General features: G+C 37.0%; 1 protein-coding gene across 1 annotated transcript; it reads right to left on the bottom strand.

Moving 5' to 3' along the window:
* Positions 1-1,581: 1,581 nt before the first annotated feature.
* Positions 1,582-9,407, bottom strand: LOC110789678 (uncharacterized). The gene is made up of 2 exons (XM_021994381.2): positions 8,479-9,407; positions 1,582-2,578 (listed from the first exon to the last, which is right to left on the bottom strand). The coding sequence occupies exons 1-2, from the start codon at positions 9,049-9,051 to the stop codon at positions 1,871-1,873; spliced, it is 1,281 nt and encodes a 426-aa protein (XP_021850073.1). The 5' UTR covers positions 9,052-9,407; the 3' UTR covers positions 1,582-1,870.
* Between the last annotated feature and the right edge of the window lie 11,572 nt (positions 9,408-20,979).

Raw genomic sequence — 20,979 nt, 5'->3', positions numbered from 1 at the left:
GGAAACCATCTATTTAATGAAGAAAATTCCGAGTTGATTTTGTCTTCTTATTGGTTGAACAACCTAGCGTACCAATTTCTGCATCAGAGGAAGTGTTGATCTTTAACCTTAGCCCCTTTCTCTTTCTTACACCACCTCCCTTCCAACGTTGTTGTCCTTGCTCTGAATTAATGATTAGTCAAAATAATTCGTGTATCCAAATCACAAACAAAATTAAAAGAAAACTGAAAAATTGAATACCAAAATAACCAAATTTCACCTAAAAAGGTACATCAAAACAATCAGTGTACAATTCACATGAAAGATTGTCCACTCCCCTAAACTTGGCTCAACCCATTCTGTTAATTTGCCAAGCCCCAATAACTGAAGTTATTTCAATCTTGGAAAATATACCATTGGCGACCTCGCCTCTGAACCGGAACTATTGCTTCCGGCTTCATTATCACATTAAAATTGAGAAAAATTAAACTCGTTTAAAGGTTTAATTCCAAAACCATTTAAGTTTAATAAATAGATATTGAATTTCCCTCTTGATAATTAAATTCAATCCAAAATGAAAATTGAAAATTCACCAAAACCAATCAAGTATTTCGTTATCATTCTCGATCTGTTTTACAGGTAAAAAAATGCAATTAAGGAATTAGAATCTCAAGGCCTAAAACCCGGAGCTGCTCACGACATTCACTTTGGTTTCCACCCATCTCTTGAATTGTCGGCCCTCCAGCAAGGGTCCGATGTTGTTGCGTCAAATCAATTCCACGAATCATTGTCTTTGATTTTTCCCAAATCAAATCCCCCAAATCAGATCCAAATTCGAATCAAATAAATCCCCGAAATCAAATCCAAATCAATTATATCCCAAAAATGCAAATTTTATGACAAAAAATTGAAGAGAAAATATTAAAAAACGACAAATTAAAAAAAATAACCCACCAATTCCGATCAATTCAAATCTAAAATAGAAAGTTAGAAACCAGATTAACAAAAGAAGATGAAGAAGAAGGAAGAAGGATTCATACCTGATGAGATGGCGCCGACGGCGTGAGAGAGGAGCAAGTGAGTAAGGAGAAAAGGCGTAGAGGAACCGTAAGGAAGAGAAACGTTTGGGAGCAAGGAGGGCTGCATAGTTAGCGTTGGTTTATGAGGAGAGATAACAATGGGTTATTAGGTTTGCAATTGAATCATAAAATAGAGTAGGGTAATTAAGTATTTTCCTAGAGGGACACCAAAAGTGTACTTACTATATTACCCTCATCTCTTCTTTTATATGATAGAGATACTAGCATTTGCGTACCTGTGATAAAAGCTGCTAGAGTTGAAAGAAGAGAAGATGAATCATATGAATGCAACGGATGAACCACCGATGAAGATTCAGATGGAATGAGTACAAAGGTGTTAATATACGCGAATTCTAGTCATCATCCATCAGTCTCGGAGCTCGGTATTCCCTGACAAAGAGTCCATGCTTCATATTTGAACACCAAAGTCAAAGGTGGTCTTATTTTAGCAACATAACAACCATTATGTTCTTGAACTTAGTTTGGTAACTTACCTGTTACATTACTAGGGGTTTGTGGTTGGTCACAAAAAAAAATAACTTCTCATTTCTTCATAATTCTGAAAGATAACATCTGTATAATAAAAAAAAAACTGGTGTTGATGCTAACGGATTCAAAGAATTACTAAAGACAGTGACCCCAAATCCATTGCTTAATCTGGGGCAAAGTAACTGGGTAATAAATATGGGTATAAGGTTTACAGTACACAACAAAGATACAGTTACGTATGCATAACATCGGGAAGCAACATCAAACAAACCAAATGATGGCTCCTTGCGATATTGCTTCTTCAAAACTCAAGTATCAGACAACTAGAGAAGCCTCAGGTGAGCTGTATCGTTCAATCTTTTTATCTGCCAACCAGTTTTCCAAGAATGTTCCAACACACTCACAGAAGAATCCTCTACACAAATCTTATGTGACATAACAGGGCTGCAACCAAGGATGCCCATTAATAAGCACTTAATAGGTACTGAATGACTAAAAATTCCAATGCTAGTTTGGGAATTCTGAGCATTCAAATCACTAATAGAGCTTTGGCGGCTCGGTTCCTTAGGAGACATCTCGTCCTCCTGGTAGTTTTCAGTCTTAACACCTGTTGTAGTAACTACCTGCAACCTGCTTTTCCCAGATTTTTTTCTCGATAACTGTCGGTGTCTGTATAGCAAATCCCACTGCGGTGTAGGGTAAGACGGCCCATCTCGATCATTAATAGAGTTTCCATAGGCATGTGAATTCTGTTGTGAAAACCCTCCATCATTTGGGCGAGGAGAGAGAAAATCGGATCTCAGTTTTTCAGGCAGAACAAGTAAAGTCCTGTTCAGGAACTCAACCATTCGGAATTCCACTTGCCTGAGTGACTCCCCAGATGGTGCAGCAAAATCTGGCTGAAGTCTGTCTACTAAATTCAGTATGTCAGGAGTATACATTTCAGTGCGTGGGCAGCCCTCCCAAACGCCCTGGCTCATTTCAGTGACTGCATCAGCTGACTGTATTTGTTGTTCCGGAAAACTCATCTCCTGCATAGATGCATTGATGAGATAAGCAAGAATGAATCATATATATATATCTCTGGTACCGAGCAGTCAGAACCTTGTTCATGGGCAATAGCAATTCATAAGATAGAATTTTATAGCATCAAATTGGGCCAAGTGGCATCTAATTCACAAGCAGATATCATTGCATGAATTGTGTTCATAGCAACGTAATTTTGTAGCAGAGAACAGTGTCGGGGCTAGGATAACGCCACGATCATGGGCCTTGTGCAATTTCTAAAAATGAGGCCCTCATTCAATTAAAAAGGAAAAGGAATGAGAATAAAAGAAAAAGTACTTGTTAGGAATCGAACTCAGGACCTTAGGTATTACACAAAAACACCTTATGTGTTACCAACATGTCATATACTAAAAGATGTCTCTAATCAAGTATACATGCCACGTGGAACCCTCTCATGCGTTACCAACATGTCATATCAACACAGAAACATGTAATATTTTTAGCAAGGTTTGAACCCAAGACCAACAAAAACTAAATTGGATGGCAAACCATCTATTTAATTGTGCTTTCTTAATTCACTAAAATATATTGCACTTCGCTTAAGTTAGATAGGGTAACTGTTTGATTTGTTCTAACATTTTCTATTGTTTTTATGATATTGTTAAATTTCATTAAGAGATTATTACAATCTATTTTATGGTTATTAAGGATAGAGAATAATGTTACTAAGGCTCTGTTTTGTTAAACTTATTTTGACTTATTTCAGACGAGATAAGTTCAGATAATAGAAAAAAAAAAGTTTTTTAAGACATTTTCACACACAAATAAGTTTATTTCAGACAAACTAAGTGTTTTCGGATAAAATAAGTTTAGTTTAAGTTCGGATACTATAAGTTCAGATAATATAAGTTCAGGCAAAATAAGTCGAATACAACGGAACCTAAAAACAATAAAAGCACAAAACACAACTAAGTTGAAGTAAAAATAAGTCAAAATAATTTATTTATTTTTTAAAACAAGCAAACTTGCACATCTAACATTGCACGTGTAAAAACTAATGACATTGGAAGTATGAACCCGGAACATCGTCGGGCCACACACTAGTTGACGGTCAAAAGCAGGTGCAGGATCTGATTTTCTCAGAAAAAACTAAAAAACAATAGTAGTTTAAAAAGTGTCTAAATTGCGACAGGACTATAGCGGTATACAATAATGCAGTTCACCATATATCTTTGAAGAAATGAAGAATATTAGCATATAGCAACAGCAAGGAATGAAAACTTGTGATCTTTCATCCCCACTCAAGCCCAAACAAAAAGCTTTCACAGTAATGAATTTTATTCTGGACTCCTGTTTCTGTCCAGGACGGTAACTATATCATCATTATCATTACCCCATTGCCTCAAAGAGGCTCCCGCAAGAAGCGGGGTAAGGGGGGGTCGGATGTACGCAACCTTACCCCTGCAATTGCATAGAGGTTGTTTCCAATTGACCCAAAAGCGATAACGGGACGACAACGGGACGGTAACTATGTGACTGAGGAAAACATATTGAGTTTATCATAAATGATAAGTCAAAAGCTATTAATGCACAATGCTTACACATTTCTATAGTGGCTAATAACAGTATGTTATTGGTTTATTCAGTGAAGAGTTTTGAACTAAAAAGTAAAGAGTCTAGTCTTTAGATGCTAGTTGCTTCACAAGCATCTTAAAAGTATTTCATACAGGACCCTTTTAGGTCAAAGACAGGCCCCCGTAACGCCACCCATTTGTGTTCCTATTTTCGAGAGTAATTTCTAATGTGTGACAAAGTAGCAAGTAAAAGGCAGAATGTGAACTTCAACTGACATATCTTGTTGAAGCAAAATGTAATAGTCCTATGAGCCTAACCATTTAGGAAATCTCCCACCTAAAAGGCAAGTTACCTAATTCAGGGAAGACACTATACTACGGTAGAATAAGCAGAGAGAAGTTTGACCTTCTAACCTTAAAGCCAGCAAGTTTTCACGAAATCTCACACTAGTATTGTACATGAATGACAAAAAAACAAAATTTCCGGCAGTCAAAAGAATGTAGTTGGAGAACTTCCATGGTATATTGTAGATCTTGTTTCGCCATACAATATCAATTTCATAATTCTCGTCATTGATCCAACCATAAATCATAACCACTGTCTCCTTCAAAGGAATGGCTTTCACGTGTTTTATGATGGAACCGAGTCTTTCCTTCAAACAGGAGATCTTAATTAAACTAAATAAAGGCGTAAGGGGAATTTCTCTCTTTTTCTTCACCTGTATCATTTAAAAGAACTCAAGTACCTCCAAGAATCCTTTCTATCATCAGTGTGTCATGGTTGTAGTTGACCTATGCCATGTGAATATTCCCTAGTAGAAGGAGATGAGACGATGAGACCCCAAACCTTATTACACGGTTCACTAGTAACAAAATTGCTGTAAAAACTGATATAATCCCCATAAATCTGTCAAGTTGGATTCAGGACACATTAATGGGTATTTGGGTGAATTCTAATAAGATAGAGAAAATGGGAGTGTAAATTTGGGTGTTCAATGGACGGGTATTTTTCTCTGGGAGCATGGGGGTAGGAGATGTTGAAGGAACCGCACAAACAAAGTGGAACCAAGCTACATGTGACTAAAATAGTAACATGACTAGAGTAACAATTGACACTTGACATTGTAGGAGAAATACAATGGGGTAATTACAGTAAAGGAAAAAAATATAGGAAAGACAGGAAGAAACTACTTGGGAAAAACCCTCCATTTCCTGACCTTTTCTTATTGGGATCAATGAGATAAAACTAAGAAAAGGAAGAAAACCATCTTCTAGAAATCATGCAATATTGATTCCTCGGACCCCACGTAAAAGAAGATTAATTCACAGAATGCTACATAGAATACCTTACTGGGAAAAAAAAGAATCCTAACTTTGAAGCGCTCAACAATAACGCAAGTCCAGCACAATGACAATAAATATTTTTTGTAGCACAACTATCTAAGATCGTTGTCTTGAAATTTCCTGAAAAAACTCACTCATGACATCTAATACTCACGTCACAATCATTCGACTTGATTGGCTTGACTTTGGAAATCTAAGGGATTTTCTTTCTGTCACCGCCAGCCCACCAGGATCACAAGATGTTTGTTTTCGACTTTTTGTCTTGCGGGTATAAAAGAAAACTTAAGCTCAAATTTGGCCATCATCTAAAGGTCAATCATGAGTTACATAAGTAATGGAATTCATTGATGACAAGTACATAATTTTCAATAGAAAAGGAAAATTCTACATGGTTGACTGGAAAAGCCTTGTGGTATCTTTTATTTCAAATGGTGGAAACAAAATACTTCAGAGTTTTTAGAGTAACCGTATGGTATTGCATATATAATTAAGATGCCCTAAATGAGGATTTTACAGTTAACCCATCATTAAATGTTTGATTTTACCAACCTACCCACTAGTTAATGGCCTTAATGCACCCCACAACTCCCCACCCGTTTTAATTACTCCCCTGTCTTCCTTCCCCCCCCCCCCCCCCCCACACACACACACAAAAAAGAAAATGAAGCAGTTGCTTTAAATGATGCGTCCACTTTGTTCTCTCTTCACAGTCGTCTTATTATTGTTTGTTGCAGGGACGGGTTGCCAAACAAGTAATCTGAAGAAAAGGCTATTATGTGTCATGGTGAAGAGGAGTATAAGTATCTCAATCTCCAGCTTCCGGATCTCATATACCTGTTATGATAAAAGGGAATGTTTCATGATGAAGAGGTGTACAGAACATTTTTACTTTCTCTCACTTCCAAACAGGGAAACATTCCCGTTTTGCATAACTTGATGAAGTTGCTTACCATTTTCTGATACATGGGTTTTCAGCTTGCAAAGACACGCAGGTTGATGAAATTCTTGAATGACATGATTGTTATGGGCCTTAGACAAAGCAACATGGGGCAGGAAGTAATATACTGCAGCTTCTGTAAAAAAAGGAGCGGGGGTATTTAAGGACTTGGAGGGAATTGTTTATTTAGGGGTAGATCAATATTTTCCGTGTTTAATGTTAGTAAAATCAATCATTTAGGCATGGGTTACTCATTAAACGTGCAATTAGTGCACCATAATTATATATTTGCAATACCATAAGGTTAGTTTAAAAACTCTAAGTACTTTTTTTTTCCCAGTTCCACCATGGGGAAGAAATGATACCACAAGGACACCATGTAGAATTTCCCTATAAAAAATTTAGGGAAAAAAAACAAAAATGAAAAAGTAGGTGAAGTGTGGGATGATGATCATTGAACTCTTTCCCCAGTGTTGAAACACCAGTCTTGATAAATCTTGCAAAATCTAGTTCTACTCCATGAACATATTAGGTTAGGCTGTAATATTCGCTTATATGATTCTACTGCATTCCGCAACATTCTAATTTTCTCCAGTCCTAAATTCCTAATAAATACAAACCATTACATCCATATGATAGAAGCTCCTTCCTTGTATTTAAGCCAATAGGCCACATTAACTTTTGGCCGCTTTATGTGTTAATCAGCCAGTAAGATCATACAAAAGCAACTCCAGAAACCAAACAAGATGAAACTGAGCCGTGGTTTATTGTAGAAATCAGCTATATGGATCATTCGCCACCAAGGAATGTATGACTTGCAAAAGTTAGAATTAGCATCCCCTTTTCAGCTGAGCTGCTATTAGCTATCTATGCCTTCCACTTAAATAACTAATAGAAGTCTTGTACACCATTACAACAATAAGGAGGGGCCAACATTCATGAATTTGAGAAACATGTCCAGATGGAAAAGATTGTATATACAAGCACAGGTATAATAAAATTATCAAACATCATTGGTTCATTGTCAATTTGTCATGCAACAATATGTCTACCTACTAACTGAATACCCAAGCGACTGACCGACTGTTCCTTACGAAGTCACTAATTGAGGATTTGAGGTAATAAGAATGAGCTTGGGTTCAACTTTCATGAAATGTCCTATGTGAATGCCCATAGTAACACATCTTTACTTCCAAATATGTGTTTCCTACATCGACTTTTACAACAACTATGTTTTCCAAAGCGCCCCTGAGTCCTAACGAACTCTACACACAAACATATTGTCAATAACCCTAAATTATGATCTTGAAAACTAATGTACCTCAAGTGTAGTTTTATGATTTCCGCGGACAAAACATACAACCAGAAGCAAATCATGGAACGATATATTCAAGCACTCGCCGTCAGACATTGCAATCTTATTCTTCGACAAGCGCCATCATCTCCCTACGGCTAATACAAGACTTTAAATGGTTACCCGGATCCCAGTCAACAATGTGGAGACTTTCATAGCAACTCATGACCCCTTAGGCCTAACTTTCTCTTTGTGGAAATTTCCCCTAGTCTTTGTTGAGGAATAACTCATTTCTAAACGTTACGACTAATGAAATGAACACCTATTTATGAGCATTCTAGTTTCTACCCCCATTGCGATCTTTACAGCTCTACAGCCATATGTATTACTCCACTAATTACAATCTACAATCAAGTTAATAGACTCTCATCACTCTGATTATTATCAAATTCTCAATCTAACTCCCTTCAAACTCAACCCATATAACAAAACGTGCCTTTTACGGAGTACTTTAATACATCAAATATAATAAATCCTCAAACAAGAACTCACAATAGTCCTTCAAAGGACCCTCATTACATAACTTCCTGTTTGCATATGGGATTGCCTCTCCCTATGCTTATACTAATTCGTAACTTAATTCGACAGCCATATTTCGACCTGGACATTTTCAAGCTGCCCCTAATAACCAACGAATGGCAAATCAAATGCACACAAATTCCACAATAACAAACATTCAATTGGGGCGAAAACAATCAAAACTTGAAGTTATACCTGACAAACAGAAGCAGCAGTAGCTTTAGCTCGATCCAAAGGCGAAGAATAAACAGCATTAAACCTAACACCTTGAGAATTCAAAAAAACAGCCAAAGCCCTAGCTTGCCTTTTCCCATTATTAGTCAAACCAGCATTAGGACACCTCCCACTAATTAAATCATGCCTCAAACTCATCTCACTTTCTCCATGACTAATCAAATAAACCTCCATCACATTCCCTCTTTCTCTCTCATCATCCATCACTAGCATCCCATCCGACGAATAGCTCCGCCCGAAGCTCACAGTTGGCGGTGGAGGCGGTAGAGGAGGCGGCGGCGCAAGAACGTTGTATGGGTCCCACACCTTGATAGAGGGTCCCATCCGTGGGGTCCCAAGGGATGAAAGCTGAGGAGAGAGAGGGGAAGCTGAAGCATAGCATGGTAACATCTCTGGCTCTTGTTCTAGAACCTTCTTTACAGTGTGTGAATCTCCTTGCCGTGTTACTCCATTTCTATCTTCTTCTTCATCTTCTTCTTCTTCCTCTTCATCTTCTTCATCTTCTAGAGTTTGGACTGATTGAGTGGAACCCATTTGCTGACTTTTGAGCTAGATTGTGAAGTTGTATTGAAATCTGGATGATTTTGTCAGACCATAATCTGGATTTATTGCATATTGCAAGAACAAGTTAAGTTTTGAAGCAAGATTTTAACTTTTTTGTTTATTGTTTTTGGGATTTGAGAGTTTTGAAAATTGGGATTGTAAATTGAATGATTTTGTTTTGTACTACTGAATTTAGTTTGCTGGATGAAGGGTTGTGAACAGTTTGCCGGAATTGAGGAAGGTTGTGATTTGTGGGATTGGAGAGAGAGAGAGATGGGCAGATCTGATGGAAGTTTTTAGATTGAAACTCTGTTGCGGTGGATTGGTTTTGAATTCAAAGTTTGTACAGTACAAACTTCAGACAAATTTATAACCTTTTAAAAAGTGGGAAATTACTGTAGCTTATCTATTGTAATTTGTAAACCAAAACCTCAAGTCTTATATGAGACCAGCCACACCATCATTTTAATGGTGTTACATGTTCACACTTATAAATAAACTCAAAGTGTTTAAAATCATAAAACAAAGTAACATCGGCATAGAAAATAAAGTAACATGAGTATAGAAAATAAAGTAACATCAACATAGAAAATAAAGTAAAATCAGTATATACACAGAAACTCTAACATGAAATTGAAGAAAACGCAATAAAACAAAAAAAAGTAACCGCGAATACATGGTATAAGTAACATCAGCATAGAAATTCAAGTAACACCAGTTTATACAAGGAACCTCTAACATGAAATTGAAGAAAATGCAATAACTAAAAGTAACATCAGCATAAAAGGTCAAGTAACACCAGTCTATACAAGGAACCTCGAACATGAAATTCAAAAAAGTGTAGTAAACACAAGAAAATAACAGCGAATACAATGTACAAGTCATAATAGAAAGTCAAGTAACATCGGTCTATATAAGGAACCTCTTACATGAAACTGCAATAAAACAAAAAAAGTAACCGCGAATACAAGGTATAAGTAACATCAGCATAGTAATTCAAATAACACCAATTTATACAAGGAAACTCTAACATGAAATTGAAAAAAATGCAATAACTAAAAGTAACATCAGCATAAAAGATCAAGTAACACCAGTCTATACAAGGAATCTCGAACATGAAATTCAAGAAAATGTAGTAAACACAAGAAAATAACAGTGAATACAACGTACAAGTAACATCATCATAGAAAGTCAAGTAACACTAGTCTATACAAGGAACTTCTTACATGAAACTGCAATAAAATAAGAAAAATAACGACGAATACAATGTATAAGTAACACCAACATAGAGTATTAAGTAACACTAGTCTGTATAAGCAACCTCTAACATGAAATTCAAGAAACTGCAGTAAAACAAAAAAAAGTAACGGCAAATACAATCTATAAGTAACACCAGCATAAAAGTCAAGTAACACTCGTCTATAACTTTCTCCATATTAGTTGCGCGCGTCACACCATCAAGTTGATGGTGTGACTGGTCACACATGAGACGCACTGAGACCAAAATGCTTCGTTTCATTTCTTTTAATTTTTGGAAAATTCCCATTAGTATACTTTAATTTTTGGAAAATTTCCATTAGTATAATAAGAAACCCAAAAAAATGGCATTTGATAAGTGCTTCTCAAAGCTTTGTTTAGGTTTTTAGATGACATAAGAATTGAAGAAGAAAGGAATAAAAGAGGGAGACATTGTTTGTAGGGTTCTGCGTTTCAAATCAAAGTGTTATGTTTTTTTTTCAAGTGTTATGTTTTTTTTTTCAAGTGTTATGTTTTTTTCTTTAGTTGTTTTTTTTGTTTTGTTTTGTTATTTTTAAGCAATGGTTAACCGCAGTTAAACTACCCGATGGAAAAGTTCATCGTAATAACATTATAACTGTACTATTGGCAAGTCGATTTATATTGAGTGTATCATTGACAGAAGCCACTAGTACAAGTGAGCTAGTGGGAATTTCCCTTATTTTTTTTCCTTCTTACCCCTGTCATTCGCCCTTTCTCTTGTCTCCTCACTTCAACCGTTATTATTCTCTCTCCTCAAATAATCCCCTATTTTACTTCAAGGCTGGGGGTAGAGACCGCCAGCAAGTAACCACCATCTTCACATCATCGCTAACTCATCCTACCTTCTCTCTACTCCCCGGCGACGACTCTATAAAATCTTCTTTTGGTAAAATATTATATCCCATTTTGCACTCAATTGTTAATTTCTAGTTTTTTTTGATTTTTTATTCGCTATATGGTCTTCCAATTTCTGATTTAATTGCTATTTCTCTGGTGAATATTTTTTATTCTAATCAAATTATTGTGTGATCGTTTTGTTTGATTTGAGTCATTATTGAAAATTTCTTTTCCTTAATGGTGTAATGAGCAAAAAGAAATTACGATTAACGTCCAAAGTTTTATGTCTTCATGGATGATGAACTTTGTTGGACACAATTACAAGCAGGTCTTAAGTTGCTAATCGATTCTTCCTTTTTCCTCATTTCAATTCCAGTAGATACAACAAGTAAAATCTGCAAAATTATTGCGAAAATTGATTATGGGATAAAATAATAGAAATCTTTAACGGATGTAAGTATTTCCTTCAGTTTGATGAGCTAGTGTGTTTCTAATAAGCCAAGAAAGGATTGATATTGAAACATTAAATAGCAAAGGAAGAATCGACAACGTAAGATTTATGGATTTAAGTTGACGAGCTAAGTTGTTTGAGATTGAACTCTATAAATGTTGGTTATAATAAGATGAAAGTTAGGTATGATCTCGCTGATGCTGTTAGTAATGAGACTCTCCTGTCCATGTCAACTTTTTAGGGTCACATTTGGACTGCAGCCAAACGGAAGGAAATAATGCCCTTGGTCCAAGTATGCATTTAATGATAAGTCTAATAAATGCGGTTCAGTATTAATTATGCAAGTTAATAATTCAGTGAGATCAAGTGAACTGTATGCCTAGCTAGAGGTCGCTTCAGTTCAAGTGGATTAATGATATTAATCCACAGCTTACTCTTGACTGAACCCGTAGGGTCACACAAATAGTACGTAAACGGATCAAGTATTTAATGGCATTAAATACTATATCTAATCAATATTCGGAATCGACGGATCTTGGTTTCAGTGGGAGTTGAGATCGTCAAAGGCAAAGAAATGAATACTCCGGAAACGATGATATTGCCGGAAACGGAAACATGGTACGTATCGGAAAATATTATCGGAAATGGAAATATTGCCGGTGAAGGAAATAATGCCCTTGGTCCAAGTATGCATATAATGTTAAGTCTAATAAATGCGGTTCAGTATTAATTGACAAGTTAATAAATTCAGTGAGATCAAGTGAGCTGAATGCCTAGCTAGAGGCCGCTTCAGTTCAAGTGGAATTAATGATGTTAATCCACAGCTTACTCTTGACTGAACCCGTAGGGTCACACAAATAGTACATAAACGGATCAAGTATTTAATGGCATTAAATACTCCATCTATGGATATTCGGAATCGACAGATCTTGGTTTCAGTTGGAGCTGAGATCGTCAAAGGCAAGCAAGTGAATACTCCGGAAACGATGATATTGCCGGAAACGGAAATATGGATCGTATCGGAAATATAAATATTATCCAAGTCGTAGATGTTGCCGGAAACGGAAACATGGTACGTATCGGAAAATATTATTGGAAATGGAAATATTGCCGGAATCGGAAATATTGCCGGAAACGGAAATATTGTCAGAATTGGAAATATTATCGAAATCGGAAAATAATTCCGGAAACGGAAATATTAAATATTTGTTCGAAACGGAAATTAATTCTGGAATCGGAAATATTAAATATTGTTCGTATCGGAATGAATTCCGGAATCGAGAATTTAATCGAAAGCGTATCGTACGAATTAGCATCGGACGAGGCCTTCCAGACGAAGGCCCAACACGAAGCCGGGCCATCGCCCAGCAAGCCAAAGCGCAAACACACGCCAAAGCCAAGACCAGGCCCAGCGCAAAGGCTAGGCCCAGCCAAGGCCTTGGGCGCGCGCGCATCAAAGGCAGCGGCGAGCTGGGGCGTGCGCTGTGCGTGGGCCGTAAGGCCTGCGTGCAGTGCATTGTGCCACTCGTGTGTGTTACTCGGAATCCTAAGGCTACCGGGATTCGTAATGTGATTAAATCTAATCCTAATAGATAAAGTTTGTTTAATTAGAGTCCTAGTAGGATTATAGTTAAATAGATTTGTATTCTAATAGGATTATAATTCCTTTCCATAAACTCTATAAATAGGTGCCTAGGGTCACATATTTTAGACAGACAATTGAAGTATTCAAAGGTAAGATTTTGGAACAAAATCTACCAAACACTTGTAGCCTATTAGCCGAAATTCTTAGAACCTTAAGGGCGATTCTAGTTGGTCAAGCTTAAGGCGGATCCGGACGTGCTGTGGATTATCTACGGAGGGACGACACTTGGAGTCCTAAAGACTTGTTCTTGTTCGGTTCGGGCGCAGCTAGGGAGGGCACGCTACAAAGTGTATGCATCTGAATTATGCTAAATGATTATGTGTATATAATATGTTTCTTGGCATTAAGGTTTTCCGCAAGATTTATGTTTTGTCATATGTATCATAACTTAACAGTGGTATCACGAGCCTCTTATTATTTTCATAATCTAAATTGCATGAACATGGTTAAATTTTACAAATTTGCAAGGAATTAAAGGGGTGATTAGTTTTCGTAAGTAATTGCAAATTGCGTTTATTTAATTATATGTACGCAGTTTTTCGGCAGAATATTCGTTACTAAACCAAATCGAGTGATTTTTGTATCAATTTCGCATGTAAAAGGGATTCTAAAATTTTGACAAAACTAATATTTTTCGGCCGAACCCAGAATTCCCAAATTCGAAGCCTAACTATGACTTTTCGGAGGTTTAAGTTTTTCGAACGCAAAAGTTTGTAAATTTAAGATGTTAAATTGAATATTTGCGATTCTTGTTGATAAATCTTGAGTTTTTTTATTGACCTACAGTATATGTTAAACAACTAGTAAAGGACCCGTTCGATGCACGGTTTATATATTTTAACTTTAAGTGCAAAGTTAAATTAATTTAGAAAAAAAAATATAGAAAAATACGTAGATTTTTTTTCCTTTTCACGCACCACCCATAGTTTCATGTTAGGTATAAAAATCAATATCATCTTGTATTATGAGAGATGTCAATTCTCAAGCCGAACCGTTGAACCCGCTGGGTTGGTCCGATCGTTTAGAACCCAAACCGTTAATACCCCGTGAGCTGGAACCCATGACCCGATTCGATTCAATTCGATCAACCCGAACTGACTGTGAGGGGGTCGAAAAAGCGCGAGGCTAATGCGTGACCTTGTCCCTCGTGGGTGTGACGATTCTTTTTATTCAATCAAGTGTAATTGGATTTCCTGTGAGTATACACCCAATTGACTAGTAATATAGGAGTCGCCATTCAGTTTTTAACAACAATGAGAAAAACTGACAAAACCCGGTTATCGTGACATAAAGGGAGTGCAATTATGTTTGACCACGACGGCCGTAGGTTCCCTTGTGATCCCTGGTGTAGGGATCTCTCAATATACACCCGCAAGGTAGAGATTGATGGTTCGGGGGACTGTAACTACCGAGAGGAGTAATTCGCTCGTCGATAACTCCAGAGGCAAGATATCCTTACTAGCTCAGCATAAATAATTGAAGGGACATGCATTAACTATTAAACTAATCTGAGTTGATTTTAGCAATATGCAACATATAATACTAATTCGATCGTGATTATCTGATTTAAATAACATTAAGGGACCTAGCATGATAATCCGATTTCCCAAAAATATTATATTTGTTAGGCGTGATAGAACAATCATATTAGGTTAGTTTAACAGTTCATAAAAAGGGCGAGGAAAGCAGTAAAATCATCGAAAAGGGACACGTTACGACGCACCCTTGAGAGGTGCGTCACGGTTCTCAGAAAACTAACCACTTTGACTTTGCTATTTCTCCTTTTTATTTAACGAATCTCAATTATGGGACAGGATACGTTCTGTTCGATTTATGGATCGATTGCGACAAAACGCGTGAACAATTTCGCAGCGAGAGGCTTAGGCTAAGGGGTTTAGAGTCAATACTCAGAATATATTATGTGTTGTTTCACGTCGAAACTAGGGGCCTATTTATAGGGAAGAGTTCGTGGAAAGATAGGATTGCAGAGTTCTAATCCACAAAGAATTAGGAAAAGAATCCGTCCCAGGTATTTTCGGCGCCCAGCTCTGGGCGCTAGAATTTTCGGCGCCCAGGGCTGGGCGTTGAAAATAGGGTCTGGCAGAATTCTTTGGTCAGATTCGGATTCTTGAAATCCATAGAGTTTGAGATTAATTCGAGTCTTTTAGCGCGTATCAATTTCATGACGGAATGCGTCTGGGCCCGTTACGAACTCTAGGTTCGTTAGGATTTTAATTAATACGTAACTCTTATTTCCGAATCCTATTAGGAATAGGATTCTCGCAGTTTTCTATCTCATTTAGGATTTATGTTGGAATGCAACACCTAATTTGTTAGGTTATGATACATATGATATTACATAAATCATGCGGAAACAACCATTAACCCAGGAATACATATTATTGAAGGAAATAATGCCCTTGGTCCAAGTATGCATTCTATGTTAAGTCTAATAAATGCGGTTCAGTATTAATTAACAAGTTAATAATTCAGTGAGATCAAGTGAGCTGAATGCCTAGCTAGAGGCCGCTTCAGTTCAAGTGGAATTAATGATATTAATCCACAGCTTACTCTTGACTGAACCCGTAGGGTCACACAAATAGTACGTAAACGGATCAAGTATTTAATAGCATTAAATACTCCATCTATGAATATTCGGAACCGACGGATCTTGGTTTCAGTGGGAGCTAAGATCGTCACAGGAAAGGAATGAATACTCCGGAAACGATGATATTGCCGGAAACGGAAATATGGATCGTATCGGAAATATAAATATTATCCAAGTCGTAGATGTTGCCGGAAACGGAAACATGGTACGTGTCGGAAAATATTATCGGAAATGGAAATATTGCCAGAATCGGAAATATTGCCGGAAACGGAAATATTGTCAGAATCGGAAATATTACCGGAATCGGAAAATAATTCCGGAAACGGAAATATTAAATATTTGTTCGAAACGGAAATTAATTCCGGAATCGGAAATATTAAATATTGTTCGTATCGGAAATGAATTCCGGAATCGGAAAATTTAATCGGAAGCGCATCGTACGAATAAGCATCGGACGAGGCCTGCCGGACGAGGCCCAACACGAAGCCAGGCCATCGCCCAGCAAGCCAAGCGCGCCGCACAAACAGCCACGCCAGGCCCAGCGCAAGGCCAGGCCCAGCAGGCTGCGCGCAGCGCGCACAGCGCGCACAGCACGCGCAGCGCGCAGCGCGCGCGGGCGCTGAGTGGGCTGCTGCTCGCGCGCACGCATGGGGCCCATCGTGGCTGCCGTGCGTGTGTGTGCAAGTGTTTGTGTTCGTGCACGTTTCCTAAAACATGCAGAGTTCGGTTAATGATTAAATTCCTAATTCTATTTGATAAATTAATTAAATTAGAGTTCTTGTAGGATTCTAGGTTTGATTAATTTGTATCTGAATAGGATTTCGATTCCCTTTCCATACCGCTATAAATATGAGGCTAGGGCTCACAATTTATAACACAAGTTTCAAAGTATTCAAAGTGAGTTTTTGAGAGAAAAATTCAGTCACACATTTGCCTATAAAGTGCCGAAAATAATAGTACCTTAAGGGCGATTCTAGTTGGTCAATCTTAAGGCGGATCCGGACGTGCTGTGGACTATCTACGGAGGGACGACACTTGGAGTCCTAAAGACTTGTTCTTGTTCGGTTCGGGCGCAGCTAGGGAAGGCACGCAACAAAGAGTATGCATCTAATCTATGCTAAATGATTATGTGTAAATAATATGTTTTCCTGGGTTTATGGTTTTTCCGCATGATTTATGAATTGTCATATGTATCATAACCTAACAGTGGTATCACGAGCCCCTTATTATTTTCATAATCTAAATTGCATGAACATGGTTAAATATTACAAATTTGCAAGAATTAAAAGGGGTGATTAATTTTCGTAATTGTTAATTAATTGCAAATTGCGTTTATTTAATTATACGTACGCAGTTTTTCGGCAGTTTCTTCGTTACTCATCCGAATTGAGTGATTTTTGTGTCAATTCCGCATGTAAAAGGCATTCTAAAATTTTGACAAAAATAGTTTTTTTCTGCCGAACCCAGAATTCTCAAATTCGAAGCCTAACTATGACTTTTCGAAGGTTTTAGTTTTTCGAATGCAAAATTTCGTAAATTTAAGATGTTAAATTAAATATTTGCGATTCTTGTTGATAAATCTTGAATTTTTGATTGACCTACTGCATATGTTTAACAAGTTTGAATGCCTAGTCTTGTTAATTATGCAATCTAATTTGTAATTATGATTAATTTGTTGAAAATTAGAATAATTTAGAATTAATTTGATTTTCATAATTAATTGTAATTTAATTAGAAACCTATGATTAAAAACCACCATAAAAATTGTAAATTTACGATAAATTTTAAATTTTTATGACCTAGACTTGAATCCATAACAATCGGAAATCAATTGGATAATAAATTTTCGATTTTTTCGCCCTAAAATTATGAAATTAATATTATTTATTAATTTGTCATTAATTTTAAATATAAATTTTAAATTTTTATGCGATTCGTTCATATAACTTGCACGCACGAAGCAATGGACGCTTCGTGTTACCCTTAAGGGGTGTTGTATAATGCGGGCATGCGACGACGAGCAAGGGAGCTCGTCGCCCATGCGGCACGAATGCAATGAGCAAGGGCGTAGTGCACGAGCACAAGGCAGCAGCCCTGCCTTGTGTCGTGTGCCACGACCAATGGACGAATGGGCATGGGCGTAGGGCGAGCCAAGGCAGTCGCGTGTGGGCAGCAAGCGAGCTGCGCCACAACGCGCGCTGCCTCGCACAAGAGCGCGCAGCCTCGCGCGCAGCGAGCGCAAGCTCGCGTGCCACGAGCGCTGCGCCTAGCATTGCTCGCGCGCACAGCGAGCGATGTCGCCCGCACAGCGAGCGATGTCGCCCGCCCAGCGAGCGATGTCGCGCGCCCAGCGAGCGATGTCGCGCGCGCACTGCGAGCGATAGCTCGCGTGCGATGAGCGCTGGCGCGCGCAGCGAGCACCAATGCGTGCGGAGGCTTGCGATAGGGATGCAGCAGCTATGCGACGAGCGCATGGGCTGCGCGCACATGGCCAGCAATGGCTGTGTGCGTGCGGCCCATGGGCGTGCAACGCGTAGGGTGTTTGCGTTACGATTAGATCGTTCTGAATGTTTAATTTGAAAATTTCAGTTCACGTAATTTTAATTAATTTTAAAATTAATAATTTAAATTATTTTCTTGGATTTTAATTTTGAATATTATAATTATAATAAATGTTATTTATTCTAATTATTTTACTAAAATTAAAATCATGAATTAATTTAAATGCGACTGAAATTAAATTAAACTTTTTGGATTCAATTATAAATTTATATGAGCTTTAAATTTTAATTAAATTTGTATGTTTCCGGTTAGACTAGAAATACATTTTTATGTTTAAAATTGGTAAAGCATATGAATTTATTGGTTTAAGTGGGAGCGCTTTTTAGTCATAAACTCTTGATTAGGTCTACAAATCCTTAAGGTTAAAACAACTTGATTAGAATTAATAAGGACTGAATAATTGGTAGATTATTGGTGCCCTTGATTAATTGCTGCAAATGTTTACGTGATGCATAATGTGTTTTACTAACCAGCTATGTGGGCCATTCATGATAATGAATGGGTGAATGGTATATATATTGTATATGTACTGTTTTGCAGGTTATGAAGTGACTAGTATGGCCCAAATAGGATAGAAAATATGGTCTGCTTACCATTAATTTGAATGTAATTGGTCTAAAGTACCAAAGTTATTTTTCAATTCAAATATGGTCTGCGTACCATCAAATAGTTGTAATTAGTTATAGCTTATCCTATTTGAAGAAAATGGTGCCTCCCACGGAGATTTTCAAGACGGACTTTGAAGTTAAAGCTTCAAGATGAAGTCGGGCCATACTAGATCACATTTATCTTATGCATGCTTTAAGTTATTTATTGCTTTAAATATGTCTTAAAATGCATGAGATTACGGCTTGATTATGTTGCATGATTAAGGATTTTAGTTCACTTAAAATCTAACCAACATAGTAAGAGCCTTAAGTTCCAAACTTAAAAATTGAGAAAACTCCGACTAGGGACCATTTTCAACCTTTGACATTCAAGTTCACTTGATAGACATTTCTTAGTCACAGGACTGGTCCTGACAGTCTATCTTGAATATATCGTCAAATTTGAAGGGACTCATCATTTAATACTAAACCAAGATTAAATGGAATATGAAAATACATTTCATATATGATAAATGTTCAACCCCAATGTTTTATAACCATGGGCCTCTAACCCATCTTTAAAACATTTCATGGAATTCAAAGCTATGCTTGATTTCCAGTGCTACAACGTGAGTGTTGCTTCTCACTTGTTGCATAGGTTTAGTTATCATGCTTTGCCAATCTTAACATCCTTTTCATCGAATGTTCTTTGAGATATGATGATAAGATCTTTTCGAGTTTGTTTATTATGTGATCTAGTCTTTCTTACTTCGATGGTGGTTTTACTCATTTTACAATGAAGAACCATCAAGTTAGCAGACGTTTTTCTTGCTTCAAGAGTGGTTCTACGCATTTTTCAATGAAGAACCATCAAGCCAGCAGATAGGTGATCTACCCAAGTTCAGTGAAGAACTTTAAACAACCCTGTTTTATTGCTTCTTAGGCAATAATCACTTTTACTTCAACTGTATAGGTTGCTAGTGATGCTTTGTTTGGATTTACCTATCCAAGCAGTTCATAGATATGTGGAAGATTCTCCAACTATATCTTAGAACATAGAAATTAATATTTTAATTTCCCACGCAACAACTCATGGTCTCCAATCCATGTTGCCATTTCAAAACATGATGCTCTATAGCTCGTCCTTATCAATGGTTAACTCCAAAGGGTCTTGCTTGATCCTTTGCCAGTGTTTATGCGTGTAGCATCAATATTTAGCATATCTTTATTTCCTTGAATCAAGAACTATTCCTATGTACCTTTTCAAGTACCATAAGTATTCTTGATCTCAATCTAGTTGATCTTCACTTAGATCAATAGAGATTGGTGTATGTTCGTCATGCCCAAAGTCATACGATACGTTTTTGGCGATCCTCATATTATATCATACATGATAAATTCTTTTGCAGAATAATTCCCAATTGAATTCTATTCATGTAACTTTAGCTTATCTAGTTTCAGTAGATACTAAATTTAGCTAAATTCTTTGACATATAATATAGGTTAAGAATCTCATTTAGACTCTTTGATGTTTAACTTAGTAAATGCTTATACATAGTTCAAACATCCTTTACTTAGATTTATTCACATGGGTCGAATATCTCCAATGGAGACTTTCGTGTTTGATTTAGTAAATGCCATTACTTAATCCAAAACAATATCATAAGATCTTTGTAAATAGATCTTAATACCCAGTATGTACTAAGTTTCGCCATGGTCCATTATTGATGAATAATCTCAAATCTAAGTCATTAGCATTTGAATGTTATTTTACAATAGAGAGATATGTGTGTGATACACATAGGACCAATTAAGTTTTTATGTACTCCCACTAAACTTCTATCAGAATCATGTATATTTTATGAAACTAAAATACTTATTAGTTTCACTAAAATACATTTCTAATTCCCAATTGCTTGCTTAAATCTGTACTTAGATTTTATAAACTAGC

The sequence above is a fragment of the Spinacia oleracea genome, chromosome 6 (assembly GCF_020520425.1).
Source record: "Spinacia oleracea cultivar Varoflay chromosome 6, BTI_SOV_V1, whole genome shotgun sequence".
NCBI lineage: Eukaryota > Viridiplantae > Streptophyta > Magnoliopsida > Caryophyllales > Amaranthaceae > Spinacia > Spinacia oleracea.
The sequence above is the reverse complement of the archived record's forward strand: the minus strand, read 5'-3'. Positions and strand labels throughout refer to the sequence as shown.

What these genes read in the sequence shown, in the direction of transcription:
- LOC110789678 (XM_021994381.2), bottom strand. Translation starts at nt 9,051, where the DNA reads ATGGGTTCCACTCAATCAGTCCAAACTCTAGAAGATGAAGAAGATGAA. An exon ending in CTGCTGCTTCTGTTTGTCAG is followed by an intron (nt 2,579 to 8,478) that starts GTATAACTTCAA and finishes GCATCTATGCAG; the next exon opens with GAGATGAGTTTTCCGGAACA.